At 36.0% G+C, this 25,242-nt stretch overlaps 1 protein-coding gene across 24 annotated transcripts in view; it reads left to right on the top strand.

The window, feature by feature from the left end:
- RYR3 (ryanodine receptor 3) overlaps positions 1-25,242 on the top strand; it is a 301,080-nt gene that overhangs the window by 194,855 nt on the left and 80,983 nt on the right. For 15 of the 24 annotated variants that reach the window (XR_005556461.1, XM_039341587.1, XM_039341582.1 and 12 more), the window contains 11 exons: positions 5,931-5,993; positions 7,869-7,944; positions 8,081-8,204; positions 10,831-10,946; positions 11,770-11,802; positions 12,088-12,155; positions 15,023-15,144; positions 16,866-16,915; positions 17,674-17,734; positions 19,099-19,337; positions 19,996-20,077. Coding sequence is in view for 23 of the 24 variants with exons in the window: in XM_039341587.1 (XP_039197521.1) it covers positions 5,931-5,993; positions 7,869-7,944; positions 8,081-8,204; positions 10,831-10,946; positions 11,770-11,802; positions 12,088-12,155; positions 15,023-15,144; positions 16,866-16,915; positions 17,674-17,734; positions 19,099-19,337; positions 19,996-20,077 (1,034 nt within the window). In the remaining variant the exon portion in view is untranslated. The remainder of the gene's footprint in view (positions 1-5,930; positions 5,994-7,868; positions 7,945-8,080; positions 8,205-10,830; positions 10,947-11,769; positions 11,803-12,087; positions 12,156-15,022; positions 15,145-16,865; positions 16,916-17,673; positions 17,735-19,098; positions 19,338-19,995; positions 20,078-25,242) is intronic. The other 9 variants (XM_039341606.1, XM_039341605.1, XM_039341604.1 and 6 more) reach the window with 2 other exon arrangements.

Here is a 25,242-nt window from a genome sequence, read left to right as displayed (position 1 = left end):
CCCAGAAATCAACCTATTGACTTCTGGAGGGTTATTGGTTCTTATTGTTTTTATATTGAATTTTTACCTTTATAAATCACCCAGAGTCACTTAAAATCCATTTGTTCAATCAATATCCTGTTTTTCCTGCTTTTATTAAAATTTTAATTTCCCATTAATGTTCAAAGTATCTCTATCACATAATTTTCTCATAATAAATTATATTTGGGTAACCGAAAGCTTCCCTTATTCAAATCCTTTTAGGATTTTCATATTTCCCATCTCATAACAAAATGTAATATTCTAGTTACAAATCCTGTCCTTCTAATTGTAATAATACTTTTATTTCTAACTGTTAACTATTTTCTTAACCATATTCAAACATCTGTTTAAAAGTATAATATCCCATCTAATAGGTCAAAACTTCTATTTTCTTCAGTCTTACTCTAGCTTTTTTCCTTTGCAAAATAACTTTCGAAGTCAGTACATTTGAATCATCAAGTAACTCTTCCTCTGTTTTTGTATATATTGTTTGGAGTGAGGAAGAAAATTTGATTGAAGTATTTTTGGGAGAATGCTCAACCCATTTATATTCATTAAACAGACTCCATTTTTCTCCTTCAGATTTTTTTTTCATTTCTTGTTCGTCAATATTCAGCATTTCTCCTAATAGCTTTATCATTCATTTGATCAGCTCTTCTTCCTTATTCTCAAATGTGTTCTGAGATCTTGACAAGTAAGATATCTTTTCCATTCCCAGTGTTATCACTGGATCTTCTAATTTTTCATTTGTCTGTATCTGTCTGTTAATTCCTTCCTTTAGGTCCTCCATGTTTGGATCCGTTTCTTCTAATTTTCCTTCTGTTTTCCGGGTTACTAGTTCCTTCCTTGTAGTCATACTCTGGATTTGTAAGTTTAGATTAGAAAATTGTTCTTTTATCTCATTTGTGTTATTTTTAGTCTCATCATGAAATAAAAATTATTTTTTGCCTTATCATGAAATAAAACAATTCATAGAAAGAATTTATTTCTAAGATTCATTAACATTTTCTTGTTGGTATATTGAGCTGGGAGCTTCAAAGACAGGTGTTAAAGATGATTTATTACCATTTAAGGCTAAGTATAGAACACTCATTTTGTTTTTGTATGTAGTCTTTATAGTCCAATAGGGTCCCCAACACAGATAAGCAGTCCAAGAGTTTTTTCCCCCTTTTCCCAGCTGCAGTCTGCAAAAATGAAAGTTTCCAAGGACAACCAAAGTCTTATCTGTGCCTGGGCTTCAAGCCAAGTTCATTTAATAAATTGTGGTGCCATAGTTCTCCACTAGATGTCATTAGCACCGTCTTCCAGCTTTTTAAATCCAAACTTATATTACAAACTTTTCAAGTCTCTTTTCTAAAATAATCTCAAAAATACTTTTAGTCCTCAAATTTCAAAGCTATATATCTGTATTGGTTCCAAAATAATCACATAATTTTCTTGTTTTCCCCCAAGTAATTAGTTCACCGCTTTTCTTTTCCTGAGGGAATGGGGTGGAAATTCCCCTTTCCTCTCTCATTGGGGGGGGGATTCTTTGCTTTGGGCAGTTTTTCCAGGAAAAAGTCTTAAAATCATAAAGAGAGGATATAGCCTCACCCAGTTCCAACCACGTTGCTCAAGAGTTGCTCGTTAGTGCTTATTTTCTTCAGTTGTCAGCAGCTCCTGATTGGCTATAGAAGTGTAGCCAGTCTCTCCCCCACTGGCTTGGAGGGCTTCCTTGGATCACATGGAGGGGCTGCCACTCTTTTGTGATCAATGAGCATCCCCTTCTTCTTCGTCGCTTCTCCAGGGTGACTTTTGACCCTTTTTTGGGTCCCCAGTGGGGCAAAATCAAACCCGGAAGACCGAGCACGTCTTCCTGCACCCATTACACCTAACCAGACTCTCAGAGCTTTAGTTTCTTATATTCTGTTTGTTGCAACGTCTATATTCATACATTGACATGAAATTGCAAATGTCTACATATCCACATGCAGAATTTTCACAGCTAAATAGCACAAATGTAGTACAGCAAACTATTCTGTGTTTCAGCAAAAAGGAAATAGTTTGTTTAAATGGAGATAATTAATTCAGGAACATTTGTTCACAGTAAATATTGCATGATTTATTTATGAAAAATACTGAAACAGAGAGAAAACAGTTAATTTAATATACCAGGCCTTAACATATGGACTGGTGTATCATTGCTTCTAAAACTCCTACCACATGCAGAGAAAGACTGAAAATATTAACCTTGGGAGTAATTTTATAATAATTGCTATTAGGTGTACAGAACCATTTTAATAAATTTAATTGTTTAATATTTCTTTTAGCATTATATTCTGCTGGAATTTGGTGACCATCAGTATTTATTGCTCTTCTAATATGATTGTCAAAACAAGGACATTATATTTTTGCCAGACATTTAATATAGATTATCCAGTGAAGGTATGCATTACCTTCCATTGCTATTTTTCTTTAATTTTTCATTGTAATTGATCTTTTTTTGCATATCGTATGTCATAAATATTTCTTTTTTAAAAAATGGTATTCAGTTTCCATATCATTGTCCATTCAGAGAAAATTGTCTCATTTCATGCATATTCAACATACTTTCCATAAATCTACAATTTGGATTCTGTTCTCTTGATTATCATTTGAGTCATTGGCCGTGCTTCTACACAATATTAAAAAAAAAAAGATTTCCAGGGGAGACAACTGAAGATATCTCTGCAAAAGCAGAGCCAACAACTGAAGTGAAAACTGAAGAACCAATGAGTAGTCTGATTTTTGAAACCTCTCTGCATAAGAAGAGGATACGAAATTACCCACATGTCTTCTGAACAGCTGCTACATGCAAGGAGACTGTAGGACAATTGTCTTCTGAAGGTTTGCACATCAGGAGATGACAGGATTAGCCATCTTGCTAGCAACTATGGTAGAATGGTTTTTTTTAATTTTTTATTTTTTAAACCAACAAAACAAAACAAAGCAAATCATAATACACATACACACACAGTAATATACTCCTCCCCTTTTTTAACAGTGATTTTGTAACGGTAATCTTCTATTATTTACATTTCCCCCCCTTATTCTTCTTTAGAATATTTGTCCTTGTTGCCCCGTTGTTTCTTATTTGCATTTTTCTTCCTTCATACTATTCTTCATACTAAGAATAATACATATTATTATTACTATACATTATTATACACACATTTTCCACTTTTGACCTTTCCACATTTATTCTCCTCTATTATTTCTAGTCTCCAACCAGTCATACCACTTGTCCATATTAGATAGTACTCTGTGTCTTCCTTTTCTTTTATCTCTTTTGTTAATTTGTCCATCTAGCACAGTCCAGGATTTTTCTTATCACTTCTTCCTCTGATGGTATATTCTCATTTTTCCAGAACTGTGCATATGTTATTCTTGCTGCCGTTGTTATATGTAAAATTAAGTACTGTATTTCTTTACTATATTTTCTGTTTAAAATACCCAGCAAAAAGATCTCTGGTTTCCAGTCTACAGTTTGGTCTATTATTTCTTCGATCCATCTTCTTATTGTAGTCCAGTATTTTTTCGCAACTGGGCATGTCCACCATAAATGATAATATGTTCCATGTACTTTTTAACATTTCCAACATGTTGGCAAATTGTTCTGGAACATCTTGGCAAGCTTTGCTGATGGAAGATGCCATCTGTAAAACATCTTCAACTGGTTTTCCTTGAATGCCACTGACATAGTCAATTTTATGTTTATTTCCCATATTTTTTCCCATTTCTCCAATTCTATATTATATCCAAATTTTTTTGCCCATCTAATCATTGTGCTTTCAACAACCTCATCTTCCATTTTATATCTCAATAGATATTTGTATAAATTGCTAATTAATTTTATTTCTGTTCCATGTATAATTTTATCCAATTCTTGTGGCTCTTTTTGTATTTCATATAATTTTTTGTCCTCTGTATATTTAGATTGAATTTGTGTAAATGTCCACCAGTCAATCTCTCTGCCTATATCTTGTTTCAATTCTTGTTTTGTTTTCAGATTTCCCTGTTCATTTACTAATTCCTTGTATCTAATTATCTTATTTATATCCAGTAGGTTTAGGTATTTCAGAGCTTCTGTTGGGGATAACCACATTGGAATTGTTATATAATGTTTTTGTTTTATTTTTTCCCAAGTCTATAGCTATGCATTCCTAACTATGTGTCTTTGAAAGTATCTGTGTATTTTATAGTATGTTTCAAAGGGTACAAACCTCACTTCGTAATCACTTTATAATTACTTTTGGAAATTACCTGTATTAGAGACTTCAGAATGCAAGTTTGAAAAGTTGCTGGACAAGTGTAACTTCAACAGCTTTAAGTTTAAGAACTTAAATAACTTGAAATAAACAGCAAAAAGTTAAATAGGATTTTGATCTAGGAAAGTTATCCACAGGTGAAGAGTGTTATTAAATTTAGAATATTGAATTTTACTATAATATTTTGAAATTAACTATAAAGAGTAACTTCTCATGGGAATGAGAATTATTTTGTTTATTCTGGTTCATAACAATGTTGTGATTTTAGAAACTGGATATTACAGGGGACTAAGGATTCTAAATAGAAGTAAAAAATGCAAATCTGCTTTTGATATTCTTAACTGGGACATATAAAATGACAGAAAAGAAGATAGTTTTGGAAACATTAAAGGTGATTTTTTAGAATGGAGCCAGAAATCAGAAAGCTAAAGTATCGACAGTGTCAGTATTTATATCTGATTCTATGGATAGATTGTGTCCAGAAGATATTAATGAGGGAATGATAGATGTGGAACAAATTTTGTCTGATAAGACAGAGAAACCAAAACTGAAATACGAATGATAGTCCAAGAGAATCATTTAGAAAATGATACCTTATTGGATATAGAAAAGAAACTGGATAAAGTTTTTAAAAATAAAAATACAAATGACAAATCAAGACAATACTATGGAAAATATTTTCTTATTGGCTCTTCAAAGGAGACTTGTTAAAACCTTGAAGAAGTCCATGTGATAGTATAAATAAGAATTGAAGATAAATCAAATCTTATAACAATATTGAAATGAAATAAAGATTAAGGCTGAGAGGTAAAATGAAGGGATATAAAGCTGATTTATTTGATCAAAGTTAAAATAAGACTCTTTTTTTGCAATGTACTGGCAACACTTATGGACTTTTTGCTGACATCAGGATTGAAAAGTTGATATTTTCTGGATTTGATTATACATAAGGGATGGGATATGGGATGGAAAGATATCTGTTTAAACTTATAGAGGATTAAGAGTTACTACATTTGTTTATATTTGTTGTGATGATGGTTGGGAGTTATTTATTTATATATTTTTCATTTTCTTTATTATATTTCTTCCTTTTCTTTATTTCTTTTTGTCTTTTCTTGTGACTTTATACTTTCCTACTATTTTTTTATTTCTTTAAGAGTTTGTATTAATTATTACTACTGCAATCAAAATCCTTAATAAAATTATATGTAGAAAAACTGGAAAGACATTACAGTAAGTAATCTGCCAATGAAGTTCCACTCTTAAGTCCTGACAGCTGCCCAGTTTATTTATTTTTTTAAAAGCTAGTGGCAACTGCTCAGACCTGCTCCTTATTTCAATATGTATCTTTGTCATTCAAATCATTATCACGTTCTGCCAAAGAACCCAGAAGGATTGTGAACTATATAGTTTTTAATACATGGCAATTGCTAAAGCGATGAAGTCCAAAACTCTTCACATTATCTGAAACATAATAAAAAGTAAGAACATTCTGCTTATAACTTTGTTTAAAATTAAATACAAAATCGTGCATTTCTAAATTTCCTCTAGTTGCTATAATTCAACATGAAAGTCATCTCAAGAATGAACAATAATGGCCAATTTGTCTTTTTTTGACAACAGGGGAATAGCTACAGCCCAGCACCTCTTGATCTTTCAAATGTTGTACTTTCCAGAGAACTCCAGGTTTGTCTTGAATTGTTCAATACTTTGTAGAAATTGAAATGTAGAGAAAAATTTGAAACACTTATAGTCTGGTTGAATCTATGAGATGAGTTTTGAAATTGAGAAAGCTCTTGACAAAGTAGAAATAGAAGAATTGTGACTCTTCCAGCTGCCTTGAGTGAAGAAAGGAAATTTCTGAACTGCTGAGAGAAGAAGTGGAGATTTTTAAAATGTGAGGAGTTCCTAATCAAGTAGAAGATAAGATAGAACTATGTGCTATCCTAGTGTTCTATGTAGAGAAAAAAGAAAGACAGTGACTCAAAAGAATGAAATTCTCGTTTTGGTTGAAGATGTGATAGAAGGGTTCTTGATGCTCTCTGAGCTTACTTGTTTTCTTTTAGACATTTCATTACCCAAACTAGGTAACATCATCAGTGCTAGTAAGGAGTGCAGTTTGCTATCAGTTTATATTCTAGTGGCTTGTCTATCAATGTTTGTGGGGATGGTCTTAGAAATTCTTTGGTTGGGCTGTTTGCTGATGGCTTCTTTTGGCAGTTTCTTGATTGGTTTAGGATGGTCACATTTTCCCAATTGAAACTATGGTTAAATCTGTCAATAAGTTGTGAAATTAAAGAATTTTCATCATGTCTTCTGATTGCTAGTTGGTGTTCGTGGATACTTTCTTCCAGTCTTCCGCCTGTTTGTCCTACATAGTGGTTGTTGCAGTCCTTACATTGTATGTTGTAGATGGCTCCTGTTTTTTTCTTCAGGGGTTGTTGGGTCTTTTGGTCTGCTTGGGTTGTTTTGAAGGGCTTTAGTTGGCTTCTGTGCTTTGCTGATTCCATGTGGTTGTAGTAGTCTATCGGTGGTTTCTGAGATACTCTTGATATTTAACAGTGTAATTCTTTTTAGGGTTTGTGTTAGTTGTGCTGTATTGGGTTGAGTGGTCAGGGACTTTTTGATAAAGTTGCATGGATAGTGATAGAAGAAGGGAAATCCACCCTCCCAGGTGCAGGAACCAGAAGGAAAAAAGGGACAAGCTCCGAATATTTCCAGACTCACAAAAGGTAAATGGAGCATAGAAATAGGGATGGGCTGAGATAGATAGAAGTGGCTACCAGGCACTGATAGAGACAGATGGCTTCTTCTGTAGATGAGCTCTGCTTAGAGAATTTTTCTAAGTCTAGTCTTGGGGTAACAGTATAATGTCAGATTTTTTTAAATTTGTTACTTAGAGCTGACTGGAAAGCCTAACAGATAACTCCATTGACACATATCCACTATGAACCTAAATATTTTTGCTGGCAAAAATTTACAGACAACCCAGATTCCTTTCAGTGTACATGTGAAATTGGGGAAAATGCATCACGTATATTTATTTAAATTGAACTGCCACTTTGTTCCTTTTGGAGTTATTCACTGCTTGGCTCTAAACCAAGATAAAATATGAACACGTTTAAAAACATTAATCGTAGCATAGAACTTTGAGAGAGTACGCTTCTTATTTCCTTCCATTGGAAATATTGCTTATTTGCTTTGCTTTCTGTCTTTAACCAAATAATAATATTGCTAAACTGCGTAGGAGTTTGGAGACATCTGACCTACATTCTATATTGTGGGTGAAAAAAAGGAAATCCTCACTGTGATAATAGATAAAAGTTTGTTAGCTCTCTTCAAGCACATGGAAAAGCAATATGGAAAAGAATTCTCCCTAAGCAAATATTTTCATTGATGTACCTCCTTTCTCTACATAATACATATAGTCAGTTATGTTAATGACATATATCATTACAGCAAGTAATGCAATATATATTTCTATGCAATGATATTATCTATGGCTTAGCACACCCTTATTTAGATTTTAAATTATTGTTTCTCGATGTCTTGGTGATATAGGGAATGGTAGAAGTAATAGCAGAAAACTATCATAACATTTGGGCAAAAAAGAAGAAAATTGAATTGGAAAATAAAGGTAAGAATGAAATATTTTAATCAGCATTTGATATAGAAATATATGAAAATACCCAAAACATGACAGTAATTGTCTATGACTGTTTTCAAAATTTTGCTATTGCAGTAAGTATTACTAAGTTACGGTTTTCCTACAGGAGGAGGTGGTCATCCATTGTTGGTCCCTTATGACACATTGACAGCCAAAGAAAAAGCTCGAGATAGGGAGAAAGCCCAAGAACTATTCAAATTTCTTCTTGTAAATGGCATTGTCATATCTAGGTAAGTTACACATGACATACACATAAGATTCTCTGTTCAAGTGTTTTCTTCTGTGTAATTTTAGCAAAAGTGATGGAATCAGAGACCAGTCATTGTAGGGTGCAAAGATGTCTGACTGCCTTTCGCAGTGTTTATTGCTCTTATACAGCTATTCCAAGCAGCAAAAGATAACATAGCAACAGCATAGCAACAGCACTTTTATTGGTGGATACTCCTTGTCAATCCTTAAGAATTTACCAGCCAGGGGCACCAGCCAGGAACAGTTTTCTGCAACATCCTGTTGGTGTGAACTAGGTGAGATCATGTGAACTAGGTGAGATCATGTAGGTGAGATCATGTATTTGAGCCAAGGCAGTGTGCTGCACACGAACTCTACATGACCTCTATCTCTACACAAAACCTCAAGCAATAATTTAGGATCTTCAATGAAATAAGGGGCAGTTTTATATGCCCAACATAAACACATGGTACACTGTTAACAATCACATGCTCAGGGACCATTCAACGTTAAGAAGGTGCTGAGCACAATGGTAGTTGTGATCCTAGTTACATCAGTCATAATCTTCCCTGCATCCACACCATCACAATCCAGGTGCTTGGTGCCCGGATTGCAATTTTGACATTGCATTGTCCCGTGGTCACCTGATTGCCATTTGCGACCTTCTTTGCCAGCTTCCTGCAAGCAAAGTTAATGGAGAAACTGCCAGGCAGACACAAATGGTGACCCCGTGATGTCCTTGCTTCATAACTTGCAGTGTTTTGCCAGCCATGTTGGAATTTCCATCACTAAGTGGTGCAATCATGTGATGTCGCACTTTATGACTGTGTGTTGCTTAGCCAGGGAAATTCTGTGGTGATATAAGTCCCAGATTTGGAAGAAAGGCAGGGTCTTTTCACTTATGGATGCATCAGTTGGTTTGTACCACTACCTAGGAACTCTTACCTTCATAAGAAAATGATGTCTCACCCTGTCCTAAGGGACTCCACTGAAAATGGATAAAAGAGATTATGATTATTGGTAACATTTAAATAAGAATGAATGGAATGGCAAGATGATAGCCACACAAACATTAGTCTGGTATCATGTTTCCTATTATGGATTGAGAGAAGGTGGTCCCTTTATTTATTTATTTCTTTTTTCCCCTATCAATACTACTACTACTACTACTACTACTACTACTACTACTACTACTAATAATAATAATAATAATAATAATAATAATAATAAAAGTTGGAAGGGACCTTGGAGGTCATCTAGTCCCTATACCATTTCAGACAAATGGCTATCCAGTCTCTTCTTAAAAATTTCTCCTTAGTTCTAGGTTGCTTCTCTCCTTGATCAGTTTCCATCCATTGCTTCTTGTCCTGCTTTCAGGTGCTTTGGAAAATAGTTTGACTCCCTCTTCTTTGTGGCAGCCCCTGAGATATTGGAACACTGCTATCATGTCCCCCCTCGTCCTTCTCTTCATTAAACTAGACATACCCAATTCCAGCAACTGTTCCTTATGTTTTAGCCTCCAGTCCCCTAATCATCCTTGTTGCTCTTCTCTGTACTCTTTCTACAGTCTCAACATATTTTTTATATCGTGGTGACCTATTTTGGCATAAAAATCCAGTTTTTCCATTGAAACATGTCCCATTTGCTGTGTCAGTCAAAGATCAAAATATTCTTAATTGCTTTTTGCTTCTTGGAGGGAAACATCTTTTGACATTAGGCACCAATGCAGTAGAGGTCATTTTCAAAGGTTTTGAGAAACTCGTCCTGCCCTCTTTTCAACATTACTCCACAGCTGAACACAGTCTTGCTGTTCATGCCTGTCTTTCAATTCACATGGGCATTTCCTTTGTCTTAGAAAGGGACACAATCCCAGGACTGAAGAGTGTTTAAATGACAGATGGAAGGGGCATCAAAAACAGTCATTGTTTGACTAGGTTGGAGGTCACCAAGGACAATCAGTATGGTTGGTGAAATTAGGAAATAGTCTTCATTACTTCTAGCATCTGATGGAACTGCAGGGTAAAATCACTGGTTCAGCGCAGTATTTCAGAAATAATTTCGAAAAAAGGATTCAGAATTCAGGGGAGTATAAGCATAGCACTCTCGACAACTCTTTAGAGCAAATGCATGGTCTGTGTAACCATGCAAGATATGGGCAGACTTGATGTTATTTTGATCATGATATAAAGAGAATAGAAATAAAAAAATACAAATTGGAATATTATTTTCACATTACCCTCAGCCTGTTAATGACAGTATTGAAAACCTTAATTTATCATTATAAAGTTCATGTATTCACACATTGGCTACAAAAACAATAGTTCCATTACAGTTATTTTGCGTCTTTAAGAATTAGAACCAAATTATAAGAAAATAAATAGATATTAATACCAATCTTATCCTGATTGGCCAGTAAATACATGTTCCAAACAATCTTGTAACATCTGATTTAAGGAGGTAAATGCTAAATCAATGCGATGTTTGATCATCTGAATTTTTTTAACATTATTTTTAATAAACTAGTTTAAAGTGATAAAAGCTTAAGTTGCAATAAGCATAGTGTTTCAATTTTTTGGTGTTGCTTGCTAGATTTTTTTAAAACTATATGTTAAACTTTTGTTTCACTAGAGGCTTAAACGACCTGGAATTGGATGCTTCATCAATGGAAAAGAGGTTTGCTTATAAATTTCTCAAAAGGATCCTTAAATATATTGACTCAGCTCAAGAATTCATTGCACATTTAGGTAAGTTTTGTTAACGTTTCAGTAATTGAGAGTGTTTGTTTGTTTGTTATGTTTTCCTCCAGGAACTCAAGACAATGTCTTCTTTCTTCTTTTTTCCTCCCACAATAAATCCGTGTAGAGAAACTTGAGCTGAGGGATATTGACCAGCCCAAAGTCATCTAGTGAGCCTCCATAGCCTAGGACAGTGATGGTGAACCTTTTAGAGACCGAGTGCCCCAAAACTGGTCCCGCCCCTACTCCACCCCCCTGTCCCACCCCTGCTCTGCCCCCTCTCCCCAGCTCTGCCTGCCCACAGGACCACTCACCGCTCCAGCGCTATGGCAGCCACGCCCTCTGCCCACGCCCCAACTGTGCATGTTGGGGCATGAGGACAAAGTCTTGTCTACACTGCCTGGCTGCTATGTCCTTGGTTGCGCTACTCCGTGTGGGCCACACTTGAGGGTGACTTTTCTTCAGGGGGGCTGCTGGAGAGGAGGGGGTCGCAGGGGGATGCAAGGCTGGGGCAACGGCATGTGTGCCCACAGAGAGGGCTCCGAGTGCCGCCTCTGGCACCCGTGCCATAGGTTTGCCACCACAGGCCTAGGATGAGTTTGAATTAGGTCTCTGTGGTCTTTATCCAAAACATTGGATTCAACACAACCTGGATGTCTTAAATATTTTTATCTATAGATAAAAGAAAGTTTTAATGGGCAAAAGCAGCAGTTAAAAAAAACTTACTCCACATATTATTTTCTTAGCTTGATTTGTACTTGTTTTCAACTTTTGAAAAATCCAAAGCAGCTCTACAATTTTCAACTATTTTTTCTCCCTTTTCTCACTTAAGCTGAAAATAAATTTAACAGAATGCAGAAGAAAGGTATGTTGAAAAGATACAGTCATATTCTCTACAATGGCATTTTTTTTTCCAGAAAACTCTTTCAGAACTGAACAATATGAATGGAACTTTCTTATATTGATTCAAATTTGTAAGCTGCAAGTAGTTTTAGTATTGACTATACTAGATGGCGAGCACAGATAAATAAAACAATATGTTTAACCTTCCTGCAGAATAAATTGTTGCTGCTTCTGGAATTCCACAAGCTTGAATAGTGTGATAACAACCCTGCCCAACGTTATTTGTCTTTACATTGTTTCTTCACAGAAGCCATTGTTACTAGTGGAAAAACTGAGAAATCTCCACATGACCAAGAAATCAAATTCTTTGCCAAAGTGAGTAATGTGTTATTTTAAAAATCTTTAATTCCAATGTTCTGATAATTGTGAGAGCTGTGTGTAGAATAAAACATCTGACACCACTGTAGATCATTGAAGAAATCAAGAAAAATAAATAGGAAAAATATATAATGTTCCAAAATTATTGTACGGAGATACAAGTTCAAAAATTTTTCTTCTACACAGAAATTGTAGTGATTCAAATTCAAAGTATTTAATTTAATCCGTAAAGTCAATAGTAGTAATCCACTGAAACCATAATTTCATCAGTATTATTTGTTTGCACTATTTTGTTGTCAATATTTCTATATTGAGCTATAACTTACAATTGCAAGTGGTTCTATGTCAATGATTCCCTTGGTAACTAAGATGTTATAAGCACACATGAAAATGATGCTGCGATAGTTCTATAGACGGCTGTTGAGCACAAATGGTGTTGAGATACATTATTCTAATGATTGATGACAGTGAGATGTCATACACTTGAGTTTGGTATGCATAGATAATTGGCTTAATATACCAACATATAGGGAGTGTAGAGGGCTCTATAATGAGGAGCTCTCATTCTTTATAATTTTGTGATTTACACACATGAATTCTACATCAGCACAGTTACTTTTCAGAATGTTTCAGAGCTCTAGTCTTTCATTGGGTCTATGCTATATTAGAAGATGAAGCCCCTTCCAACTCCCTCAGTTCACTTCTAACTACTAATAAAGGTCAGAGCAGCAATAATGGATGGAGCTGTTCTTTGTCTATTGTGGCCCCATTTCTGCTCTTGTTTGTTGAAGCCAGGAAGTGCATCTGCTACGGATCGTAAGCTCCCATATTGTTGACTTTGTAATGCTGTGACAATGGATGTCGTCACTCTGACAACTGAGAACCAGCAGCCATTTTTACTTTTGCTTTTAATGTGTCTTTCTATTCTTTTAGAGTTCAGGTGTAGAAGGGGTGGATGGGGTAAATGCCCGAGGATTTAGCTAGCCATAACAATGTAGAAGTGTGGAAACTCAAGGATAAGGTTTTGGTGGGCTGAGGGGCCGGAGAGGAAAGCCGTTTTGTGCTAATTGGGGAATGTGATTTATCTCTTGTGGGGTGGGAATTGCAATTTGTTACTTTGTATCTGGGAGGAGGGAATCTCATTCTTGGGTTCAACTATGTAAGTGCCGATAGTATGTTTCTTAAATAAAATGTTCTTTAAGGGAGAATTCTTGCCTTGAAGTTCTTTTACTAGTTTCCTCTATTGGAACCATCACAGACTTCTCTGTTTCACATTGTGGATTCTGGTCTTTTCTGTACTAAGCCTGCTAAAGGCCTACCTTTACCAGGCTTACTACAATTACTGTTTTTTTTTCCGAACATTAAAGGATGCACCTGTAGTAGCCTCAATAACCATCAAGGCCTTATTTCATTTATTAGTCATCCCATTGTCTCCCTTCAGAACCCATTTATTATTTACTTATTCCAAGCTACTCATTTATTTATTTATGAGACTTATATATCGCTTTAAGTGCAAGCACTCTCTAAGCGGTGTACACCAGTAAGCAATGTATATATATATTTACATTGCCCCCAACAATCTGGGTCCTCATTTTACCTACCTCGGAAGGATGGAAGGCTGAGTCAACCTTGAGCCGGTGAGATTTGAACCGCTGACCTACTGAACACAGTCAGCTAAAGTGGCCTGCAGTACTGCACTCTAACTGCTGCGCCACCTTGGCTCATGCCAAAACAATTCTGATTACACCTCTTCATACAGTATTAGGATTAAAAATCTACTAAATATAACAAAATATAAGTCAAATCAACCTAAACATAAGCCATTCATCCAAACCCATCACTTGGCACTACAACCTTGGAAAGAAAGAATCAACAGTCCACTTTTTCTTCATGAGCCTTCTGGAAAAACTAGGATTTTACAAGTTCCCACAATGCTAGAAAGAGCACATTGTCCTGATTTCTGGGAACAGGCTGTTCCAAGAGGGGAAATTTCATTGATAAGGATTGCCCTTTCGGACAATGACAGTCCCTCTGGATATGAACCCAAGGTGAGCTATCTTAATTGTGACTGGATGAGGAGTTTGTACAGAATAGATAATCTAGAGAGCATTCACATCCAGGCTAAAAACAGTTACAGAAATAAGTTGCTGGGAGTTTCATTATAAGCATCCATAGGAGAACTATAGAAGAGCAAATAACAACTGTGCAATGACATACTCATGACAGAATCTCCCAACACGAATACATAACCATTGCATTGTAATAATTATATCACTACTATATGTGTGTTGCCATTTTGACATCATCATAGTTTACAGTGGACAGCATTGGGCTCTGCCTTTGTATAGTATGTTGTAGGACAGCTGGAGCACCTACAAAATATCATTTAAAAAGCCCAACCTGAGTTTTTGTGCATTTGTGTGCATTTATCACTTAAAAAGCCACAATTACAAGTAAATAAAACTGTTCTTTATTCTTTTATTAGCATCAACTCCTTGATATCTGACCTACCCTTGTGGCTTCTGGTGACTTTTTCAGATCCAACAATGATTCTAGAGTTCCAAAGGTGCTTTTTCAAGAGGCAACTGAACTTTCTTTGTTTTTCTTTGAAGACATTTCACTTTTCATCCAAGAAGCTTCTTCAGTTTGTCAGGAATCGAAGAAGCTTCTTGGATGAGAAATGAAACATCTTCAATGAAAAACAAAGAAAGTTCAGTTGTTTCTTGAAAAAGCACCTTTGGGACAACCATGACCTGGATGAGTGAAAATCTCCGTAGACAATGACTCTAGAGAAATAGCTACCACTCTCTGTAGGTATCTTATAGTAATAATAATCTACAGTACAATAATCTTTACTTCTTTAGGTTCTGCTACCATTAGTTGACCAGTATTTCACCAATCATTGCTTGTACTTCCTCTCTTCCCCAACAAAGCCGCTTGGTAGTAGTGGATATGCTTCCAATAAAGAAAAAGAAATGGTAGCAAGGTATGTAGAAAGAAAACATGTATGCAGCAATGTATATTAAATGAATCAGTAATGAAAATAGTTGCATTCTAGTCAATGTGCTTGTATAACAGAAATGTGTCCATAGAGGTATTTCTTGATGTATGACCACAATTGGAACACAGACTAAACTATGCAGGCTATAAATAGATTTAATGCAGTGATAGTATAACCAAGGGCATAAAGTCACCTTCTTTTAATTATTAATTACAGGTATGGCATTTACTAAATACCATTTACTAAAATTGGGGGGAGGGATTCTTTTGTTTCTCTTGTTTGTAACTCAGTTATGGTAGTCCTGCTTATAGGGCCCAAAATACCATTAAATGCCATATTGATTTTACTTCACTGTATAGTATTAAATAACGTGAATGGACTGACAATGTATTCATGTAATATCATTTTTGTTGATGCTGGTAAATCTAATAAAAGACAAAATCCTTAGTATAAAAATTTTAAATTCCTGGGAGCAAGTTTTTCACAGGGGATGCAATCTGAAACTTCAAAAATATGACCAAAACCAAACTCATCTGCCTTAATCTTCACTTTCCCAAGTTCAAACCCTCTATCCAGACATGTATGCTTTAAATGGTCTTTGAAAAATGTTGCTTCCTTACTTTTCTACAGCGTATATAGCATATATTTTTTTCTTATAGAACATCTAGTTCTTTTTCCAAAACCATTTTTCAGCCAATTTGTAAGATTTCATTCAAAAGCCTGGCACTAAAGATTAAATTCCTAATATTTGACAATAAAGGGTTTTAACTTTGAGGAAGGTAGATAGTATGAAATTTATTTATAGATTATATATCCTTACTCTGATTACTACTAACACTATGAGGAAAGCTAACAGAAGAATCTAATATATTCCTAAAGAAATTCTACATTCTGCCATGTTTAGGAATTGATTCTCCTATATTTTTTGCCATAATTCATTCAGCCTTTAAGCAGTCTGGGATAAGACTTCCTTCTAATGCATAGAGAGCACTCAGTACATTTTTAAAAAGATCAGTGGATATTCATTTCACTGAGCTTCAAATCTCTTAACATTTTAAAAATCTTTATTTTAAAACAGCATTTTTCAATAAATTAAATTATTAGTGAAAATATTGGCACACAAATGGGGAATAAAATACTTTAGGCATTCAAATTACTAATACATCACAAAGTCAGGTAAGACTTTACTGGGCAGATACCTTTATCTTCTTTGAAGCAAATAGAAGATAAAGTTCCATTGGCCTCTGGAAAGTTAAAATAGATGACAAGTGTCAGCTATCAAAGTGTGTTTTCTTCTTCATGCCAGCCTCCAAACCTTTTAATGAATAATCACCATGGGGTTTGGTGAACATATACCAGCATTTTCATAATTAACGTTGTCTGATTGTCGAAAAATAAAATTAATAAAATAGAATTTATCATTTTCCCCTAGTTTAAGTTGTAATTGTATCTAGCAATTCAGAAACTGTTTAACTTCAGAAAAAGTTAACAAAGTAAATGGTGCAGGAAACAGAGGGTTTTATAAAATAATATTTACTTTTTTCTAGGTGTTAAAATATGTATGTTTATTGTATTAAAAACAGTTACAGTAACTTTTTCAAATTAAAAGGACACATAGTTTTTGCTTAGTTTGTTATTCATGGAAATACTTAGTTTCTCTGTATACTTCATCCTCTTTTACATTTATGTTTGTTTTTTTGTTTTAGCCTTTTCTGCAAACTTGCGGCTCTTGTTAGACATAGGATTTCCCTGTTTGGTAAGTTAAAAAAGATTTTGCAGGAGTTTCAAACTGTATGAAATTTGGTTTGGTTGCTTCTCAATTTGTGACAAAATGCAATGTCATTTTTGTCTGTGTTGAAGCACTATGTAATTCAGTTCCCATTGGAGGAACAATGCTGTATTGTCTTCTAATGTTTATAGTTGCTGTTTTTAAAACATGGTTAATTTCCTGATTATTCGGTTATCACCAGTAATATGTTTCTTGCTGAATACAAGATGTTGCTTGGACAAAGTATATCATTGTACAGGGAAGCCATATGACTGAATTGTAAAATAGAAATTTGATTATTAATGCATTATTTCACTTGTGTTTCTATTGACATTTTTAATCACAGTTGAGTAGCCTGTAAATGATTTGTGGCCTCCGTAGCTTCAGTGTAGGTTCTCCACTAGACCCCTAAATTGCACTGCAAAAATGCTGAGTTTAACGCTGCGAATTTTAAAAATGATTTTAACTAACATAATAGGTAGAAAGGCTGCTACAAAGAAGTTGCTTATCCATACTTCAAACATAGAAACACTAATGGCAAAAGGCAAACATTAATGTCTGAGTAGTGTTTGCATGCTTAGATGAAATAGCAAGAAAAAAGAACAGTTTCAACTTTCATTATTAAAATAAGACAGCAGATTTCCCTAGTATAAATACATTTGGTACACATTTTATTTAAAAAATAATTTCTTGTTATAGAGAATTTTTAAAGAACAACAGCTGTTATTTCCTTCAATTTTGATTAGGTAGCGATGCTGCAACAATGGTTAGTTGCCTACATATCTTAGCTCAGACACTAGATACAAGGTAAGTTTGATTATTTAATCCTGTTTTCCATTCCTACCTGTCAGTAGTAACAGGAGGAGAAGCTGTGTTGGGCTGCTGCAACAAGATAAAAGTTTTCGTTCTACAATTTGTCAGAAATGGTATAGGGTTTCCTGCCTGAGCAGGGGGTTGGACTAGATGACCTCCAAGGTCCCTTCCAACTTTTTTATTATTATTATTATTGTTGTTGTTGTTATTATTATTATTATTTCTACCCACTGAAGTGGAGAAAATCTGGACTCTTTTTCCTTTCCACTATATAATTTTATGAGGAAACTTTATATTCTATACAGGTAGTCCTTGACTTATGACGTCAATTGAGCCTAAAATTTCTGTTGTTAAGTGAAACACTTGTTGTTAAGTGAAACACTTGTTGTTTTACTCCATTTTCCGACCTTTCTTGCCTCAGTTGTTAAGTGAATCACTGCAGTTGTTAAGTTAGTAATATAGTTGCTAAGTGAATATGGTTTTCCCATTGACTTTGCTTGTCAGAAGGGCGCAAAAGGTGATCAAATGACCTCAGGGCACTGCAAACCATCATAAATATGAGTCAGTTGCCAAGTGTCTGAATTCTGATCACGTGACCTTGAGGATGCTGTAATGGTCATAAGTATGAAAAACAGTCACGAGTCACTTTTTTCAGTACTGTTGTAACTTCGAACAGTCACTAAATGAACTGTTGTAAGTCAAGGATTACCTGTAGTAATGTCAGAGTCTATATTTGATTTTGTGTGTTTGTAAGTCTGTGTCTGTGCGTGTGCATGTGCACACATATCTATGTATCAGTGCCACATGGGGCTAGAACAAGGAGAAATGTTGATGTGGAAAAAGAAAAAGTTGAATATGTCTAAAGTGAAGAATCATTTTTCTTTTTTGAAAAAGGATCCATTTTATAAATTGATTTCCATCGCTTTGCCTCTCCTAATTTTTATTGTCTCAGGCCTGGTAACTATACCTTTTGCAATTACATTTATTTATTTGAATATATTTATATAGCTACTTGTGTCACAAAATGACTATGGATTATATCACTAGCTGCTGAGAATGCAGATTAGAATTGTACACAAAGTTTGGAAGATACAAATTGTGCTTAAGTCATATAAGTCATATAAGTTTTCTTTTGCAGCTTGAAACAGCGTAATTTAAATGTGGGGTTGCCAAGAATTTTATAATAATATATAAAAGGTGAAATCACTTTTCAGCTTTTTAACGTACACAATATAAAACCCCCATCTGGAATTAACACAAATTGTATGAATAAATGCAAAATAACTAATAAACATTAATTAATAAAATGTTTATCCATACAGATACTTGCTTTCTAAATTTTCAAAATTATTTTGTAGAACGGTCATGAAATCTGGTTCAGAGATGGTTAAAGCAGGATTGCATGCCTTCTTTGAAAACGCTGCAGAAGATCTAGAGAAGACATCAGAAAACCTTAAACTTGGAAAATTTACCCACTCCCGAACTCAGATTAAAGGAGTCTCACAAAATATCAATTATACAACAGTGGCACTGCTGCCTATCTTAACATCCATTTTTGAACATGTTGCTCAGCATAATTTTGGTACTGATTTGCTTTGTAAGTCTTCTAATATTTTAGCTTTTTTACTTTAGTCTAGAATATTGTTCTGTTGTAATAAAGGAGGCATGCATATTGTGTTACTTATCTGAAAATCTAAAATTTGTATAAAAATCAAATACTGGCTAAGGCTCAAATGTTCAGATAATTCCAAAATGATTGGATGGCGCTGGTAAAATATGTTTCTCCTTCCCTCTCTTCCATGTTAGATTTTGGTTGTTTACCCAGAACTAGGCAGATTGGAGGCTAACATGATTCAAGATTCTCTACAAGCATAAAGGATTATCTCTTGTAAAATTTCATGTCAATGTTTTTATATCTTTGTTTAAAAATTGGAAAAACATTCAATTGTTTCTGTTGCCTTCTGTAGTCATGTTTTATTATTGTATCTAGCTACATGCTATGAACCAGCAAATTGCATTATGGTCCATGACCCTCAAGGAACAGGCTTTCATCCTGCAAAGGATTGATTTTAGTTAATAATTATTATTATTCATGCAATCTGAAAGGTATCCAGAGTGATTTTATATCAACACAAAACTGATAAATTCTTCCTTGAGGCTTATGGTCTAAAAAGACAGCAAGAAAAAGAATTGGAAGGAGAAATGACAAACATTTGTATTAAGATGAATACAATAACATTTTTTCTTTCTTTCAGTAAATGATGTCCAAATTTCATGTTACAGAATTCTTTGTAGTCTGTACTCTCTTGGAACTGGAAAGAACATTTATGTTGAAAGGTACTTAATAAAAAGTACAGTGCTCCAAATATAATTTTCAACAACTCAAATATTGCACAATATTTTGAATTCAGGATATAGAAATTAATACTTAACTCTATTTTAATTCATTTTATTAAACTAAGACAGTAGATGGGCTTTTAAACTTTTCCCTTTGGTTCTAAACTCATTGCAATGATGTTAGATTCAGTATAATCCCCTACCTCCCAATGATCCTTAGGATGCTGAGAATGGCAAATTTTGCTGGCAGGGTTACATTATTACATAGCCCTAAAACCTTAAGAGGTTTTTTTGTCTGTTACTTAAAGCTTAGATATTTGGGGGTGCGGAAAGAATCAGACTTTTCTTCTGAAGTCTTTTTTTTTTTAATTTCTTGAAGCCAACTGTCACCCATCTGGCTAGCAGCTGTCCCTCAGAATTGTTAATAATAATAGTAGTAAAGTTGGAAGGGACCTTGGAGGTCATCTAGTCCAACCCCCTGCTCGGGCAGGAAACCCTACACCATTTCGGACAAATGGCTGTCCAGTCTCTTCTTAAAAACTTCCAGTGTTGGAGCATTTACTGCTTCTGGAGGCAAGCTGTTCCACTGATTAATTGTTCTCACTGTCAGGAAGTTTCTCCTTAGTTCTAGGTTGCTTCTCTCCTTGATTAGTTTCCACCCGTTGCTTCTTGTCCTGCCTTCAGGTGCTTTGGAAAATAGCTTAATTCCCTCTTCTTTATGGCAGCCCCTGAGGTATTGGAATACTGCTATCATGTCCCCCCTTGTCCTTCTCTTCGTTAAACTAGACATACCCAATTCTAGCAACCGTTCCTTATATGTTTTAGCCTCCAGTCCCCTAATCATCTTTGTTGCTCTTCTCTGTACTCTTTCTAGAGTCTCAACATCTTTTTTACATCGTGGTGACCAAAACTGGATGCAGTATTCCAAGTGTGGCCTTACCAAGGCATTGAAGAGTGGTATTAATACTTCACGTGATCTTGATTCTATCCCTCTGTTAATGCAGCCTAGCACTGTGTTGGCCTTTTTGGCAGCTGCAGCACACTGCTGGCTCATATTTAAGTGATTGTCTACTAGGACTCCGAGGTCCCTCTCACAGTTACTACTATTGAGCATGGTGCCACCTATGCTGTACTTGTGCATTTGGTTTTTCTTGCCTAAATGTAGAACCTTGCTTTTGTCACCATTGAATTTCATTTTGTTAGTTAGTGCCCAGTGTTCAAGTCTGTCCAGATCCTTCTGTATCTTAAGCCTGTCTTCTGGAGTGTTGGCTATTCCTGCCAGCTTGGTGTCGTCTGCAAATTTGGTGAGTTCCCCATCTATCCCTTCATCCAAATCGTTGATGAAGATGTTGAAGAGTACTGGGCCCAGAACAGAGCCCTGGGGCACCCCACTACACACTTCCCTCCATATAGATGCAGTTCCATTGAGGACCACTCGCTGAGTACGGCCGGTCAGCCAGCTACGGATCCATCTGGTGGTGGTTCTGTCTACCCCACATTTTTCTATCGTGTCAAGTAGTAGGTTGTGATCTACTTTATCAAATGCCTTACTGAAGTCCAAGTAAATTATGTCCACAGCATTCCTCTGATCCACTAATTTTGTCACTTGGTCAAAGAATGCAATAAGATTTGTCTGGCATGATCTATTTTTGACAAACCCATGTTGGCTTTTAGTAATGACTTTGTTTGCCTCTAGGTGTTCGTTGATTCGTTGTTTGATTATCTTTTCCAGGATCTTCCCAGGTATTGAGGTCAGGCTGATAGGTCTGTAATTTCCTGGATCCATTTTTTTTCCTTTTTTGAGGATGGGAACTACATCAGCTCTTTTCCAGTCCTCTGGTAGTTCCCCTGTGTTCCAGGATCTTTGAAAAATATAGTTCAGTGGCTCCGATATCACATCTGCCAGTTCCTTGAGAACTCTGGGGTGTAATCCATCTGGTCCTGGCGATTTGAACTCATCTAGGCTGGACAGGTGCTCCCTAACCATTTTCTTGCCTATCTTAACTTGTGTTTCTGTTTTGTTTTTTATGGCACTATTTTTGATAGGTTGGTCTGTTTTTTCCCTTTGTGTAAAGACAGATGCAAAAAATGAGTTAAATAGTTCTGCTTTCTCCCTGTTGCTTTTCACCTTCTTGCCACTTCCACCCACTAATGGACCAATCATTTCCTTCACTTTTTTCTTGTTTTTTACATGTTGAAAGAAGCTTTTTTTGTTATTTTTGACTTTGGTCGCAAGCCTTAGTTCATTTTGAGCCTTGGCTTTCTTCACTTCATCTTTGCAGGCTCGGGCTATTTGCTGATATTCTGACTTAGTTATGTTCCCCTCTTTCCACTTTCTATACTTGTCCTTTTTATCTTTCAATTTGTCAGAGAGTTCTTTATGCAGCCATGCTGGTTTCTTTTGAGAGCTGTTGTTTTTCCTCTTTGTTGGTATTGTGCTAGACTGTGCTTTTATTATCTCATTTTTCAAAATTTCCCAAGCTTCTTGAGTTGTTTTCCCCTTGAGGATTCTCATCCATGGAATCCTTCCCAAGCCCTCTCTAAGTTTATTGAAATTAGCTCTCTTGAAGTCCAAGACTCTAGTTTGACTGAGTTCTATTGGTTGTGCTTCTATAATGTTGAATTCTAATATTGCATGATCACTTCCTCCCAGGGTTCCTATGGCTTCAACACCGTCTATCATTTCATCTCTGTTAGTGAGAATTAGATCCAAAAAGGCTAATCCCCTAGTTCCCTTCTCTACTTTTTGTTAGTAAGGGTGTTCCTTTCTTGGCTAGCTAACACATCTTCTGCTTTCAGTGATCCTAACTAGACTTCTATGTCTTCATACTCCTCTTGGTTTCACTAGTTTTCTGCTGCACAAAGACACTGCTCCAACTCACCCAGGACACTTAGGAATGACTGTTTTTTTAATAACTTCAGTCAGATCCATCTGACCATGTACTCCCAGCAATATATGGCTTTATTAAAATTAGTTTTAAGTAGACATTAAATTTACCAATAGTATTTACCAGTTTATCTCTTATAAATAAGGACCTCCCTACATTATGTTATTTCCAGATTATGAAATGCCCTTTGCAAACCCCTGTCCTAAAATATACACATTTTATTACACATAGCTATACTGAATAACTTTTATGGTTTGCCGCACAGTCAGCCAGATGTTCAGACTGGATTTGGCATTTTTATCCTTCTATTGAGTCCTTCCCAAGGACCTGTTGATACTTTATGATGTTAGAGCAGTGGTTCTCAACCTTTTTAATGCTGCGACCCCAACCGGTCGTAAGTCGAGGACTTTCCCTGCCCGGGAGCGCTGTGCATGCATGGTGCCGCCCCCTGCACCAGCCAAGGCATAGCTGGCAAGCAGCAGAGATGGCGCAGGCCGATCACCGGCTGGGCCACCAGCTGGCCCAGCCCAAGGGAGGTAAAGCACCCGCCGGGTCCCACGCGCACCAGCAACCCTCCCTGCACTCACCGGCCTCCCACCTCCCACCCCTGGCCCTCTTTTACTTACATTTTTAGTAGTTGCTCAGCAGGGAGGGGTGGAAACTTCCAGACAGCTCGCCTTCACTGCAGACAACTTGCAGCACCGTTTGCAGAATGGGACTTTTGGTGGGCTCAGCAGGGCAGAGACAGCCTGGACAATTCCTATTGGCTTTTGAAAGTCAATAGAATTAGACTCTATTCAAGAAAGTCTATTCTATTGGCTTTCAAAAGCCAATAGAATAAAAGGGAGTAGCACAGCTAGGGAAAAGGGAAAAAATGGCGGAATGCATTGTTTGGCAACCCCCGTGAAATGGTTGTTCGACCCCAAATGGGGTCCCGACCCACAGGTTGAGAACCACTGTGTTAGAGGTAATCATCGCAGGATGCAAGCTGTTCCAAGTTGCCTTTTGCAATTGACTGATGGTGAATTTGTCAATGCTGATTGTATTCAAGTGGTGCTCCAGGTGTTTTGGGATTGCACCCAAGGTGCCTATTACTATTTACTATTACATTTTGGTTGTTGGACCCCAAATTTCCACCAATAGCTGGGTAGCCTGACAGTTAGAAGAATTAACCAGTGGAACAACCTGCCTCCAGAAGCGGTGAATGCTCCAACACTGGAGGTTTTTAAGAAGAGACTAGACAGGTATAGGGTTTCCTGCCTGAGCAGGGGGTTGGACTAGATGATCTCCAAGGTCCCTTCCAACTTTACTATTATTATTATTATTATTATTATTAACAACCTATGGCTCTACTACTGGGGTATCAAACTGCTGGTCCAGATGCATCATGCCGAAACCGCACTCACCCCATTGCTGGCAATGGAAAAAAAGTTGCAATACGTCGCGACACGTCATGTGACTTGCGAGTTTGACACTCCTGCTCTACTGCTATGTGGGATATTTAACCCAACTTGATCTACCCTACTGTATGGAAAATAGGATGAAAGAAGAGGTGTTGTCAGAAAGAGAAAGGCTGAAAAAGAGATCTTCCAGAAAGTGAAAAGAGAAAAAAAGGTCTAAACATCAATATGCCTCTCTCTCAACAGAAAAATTAAGTCTATATGGGATACAGAATTTAGCAAGTATTTAAAGACACTATTTTTACACTATGGCCTGATCTCTGTTTAGAATTATCTGAAAAAAAATATGTAAGCAATTGCTTGAGTTACTTAAGTTAAAGAGCAATCCATTTTTTCTTCTTCAGGGAAAAAGCTAGGAAGACCCAGCTAGCTATTGAATGCACAACTACAAACACTGAAGCCTTATATTAAGCTGCAGTAACTTATCATCACTAATGCCATGCATCAGAGGGAGCCTTAATGCTTTATCTATTTTCCACCCCCAAATCATCCCCCAGTGGATTTTTAATCTCATAGAATATAACATGCAAACTTACAAGACAAAAGTTATATTATAAATCCTACAAGTGGGATGAAAATTGAAAGTGGATTTACAGACTATGGTAAAATGGAACCTTGGTCTGAATCATAGCAATACAAAGCTATTCTTAATACTAGGAACAGAAGGTGGGGGGAATGTTCCAGAGATGACAGGAAATGTTATTTGTGAAATACTGAAAAGAATCATACAAATTTATTTTAGAATGTTTATGAGATGGGAAGAACAGCTTGCTCAAATGGTGTCAGCACTAAATTTCAAGTGGAAATTCACACACAC

This window comes from Crotalus tigris, unplaced genomic scaffold (assembly GCF_016545835.1).
Source record: "Crotalus tigris isolate CLP2741 ecotype Arizona unplaced genomic scaffold, ASM1654583v1 scf7180000017771.5222438, whole genome shotgun sequence".
NCBI lineage: Eukaryota > Metazoa > Chordata > Lepidosauria > Squamata > Viperidae > Crotalus > Crotalus tigris.
This window is presented reverse-complemented; position numbering and strand designations above follow the sequence as displayed.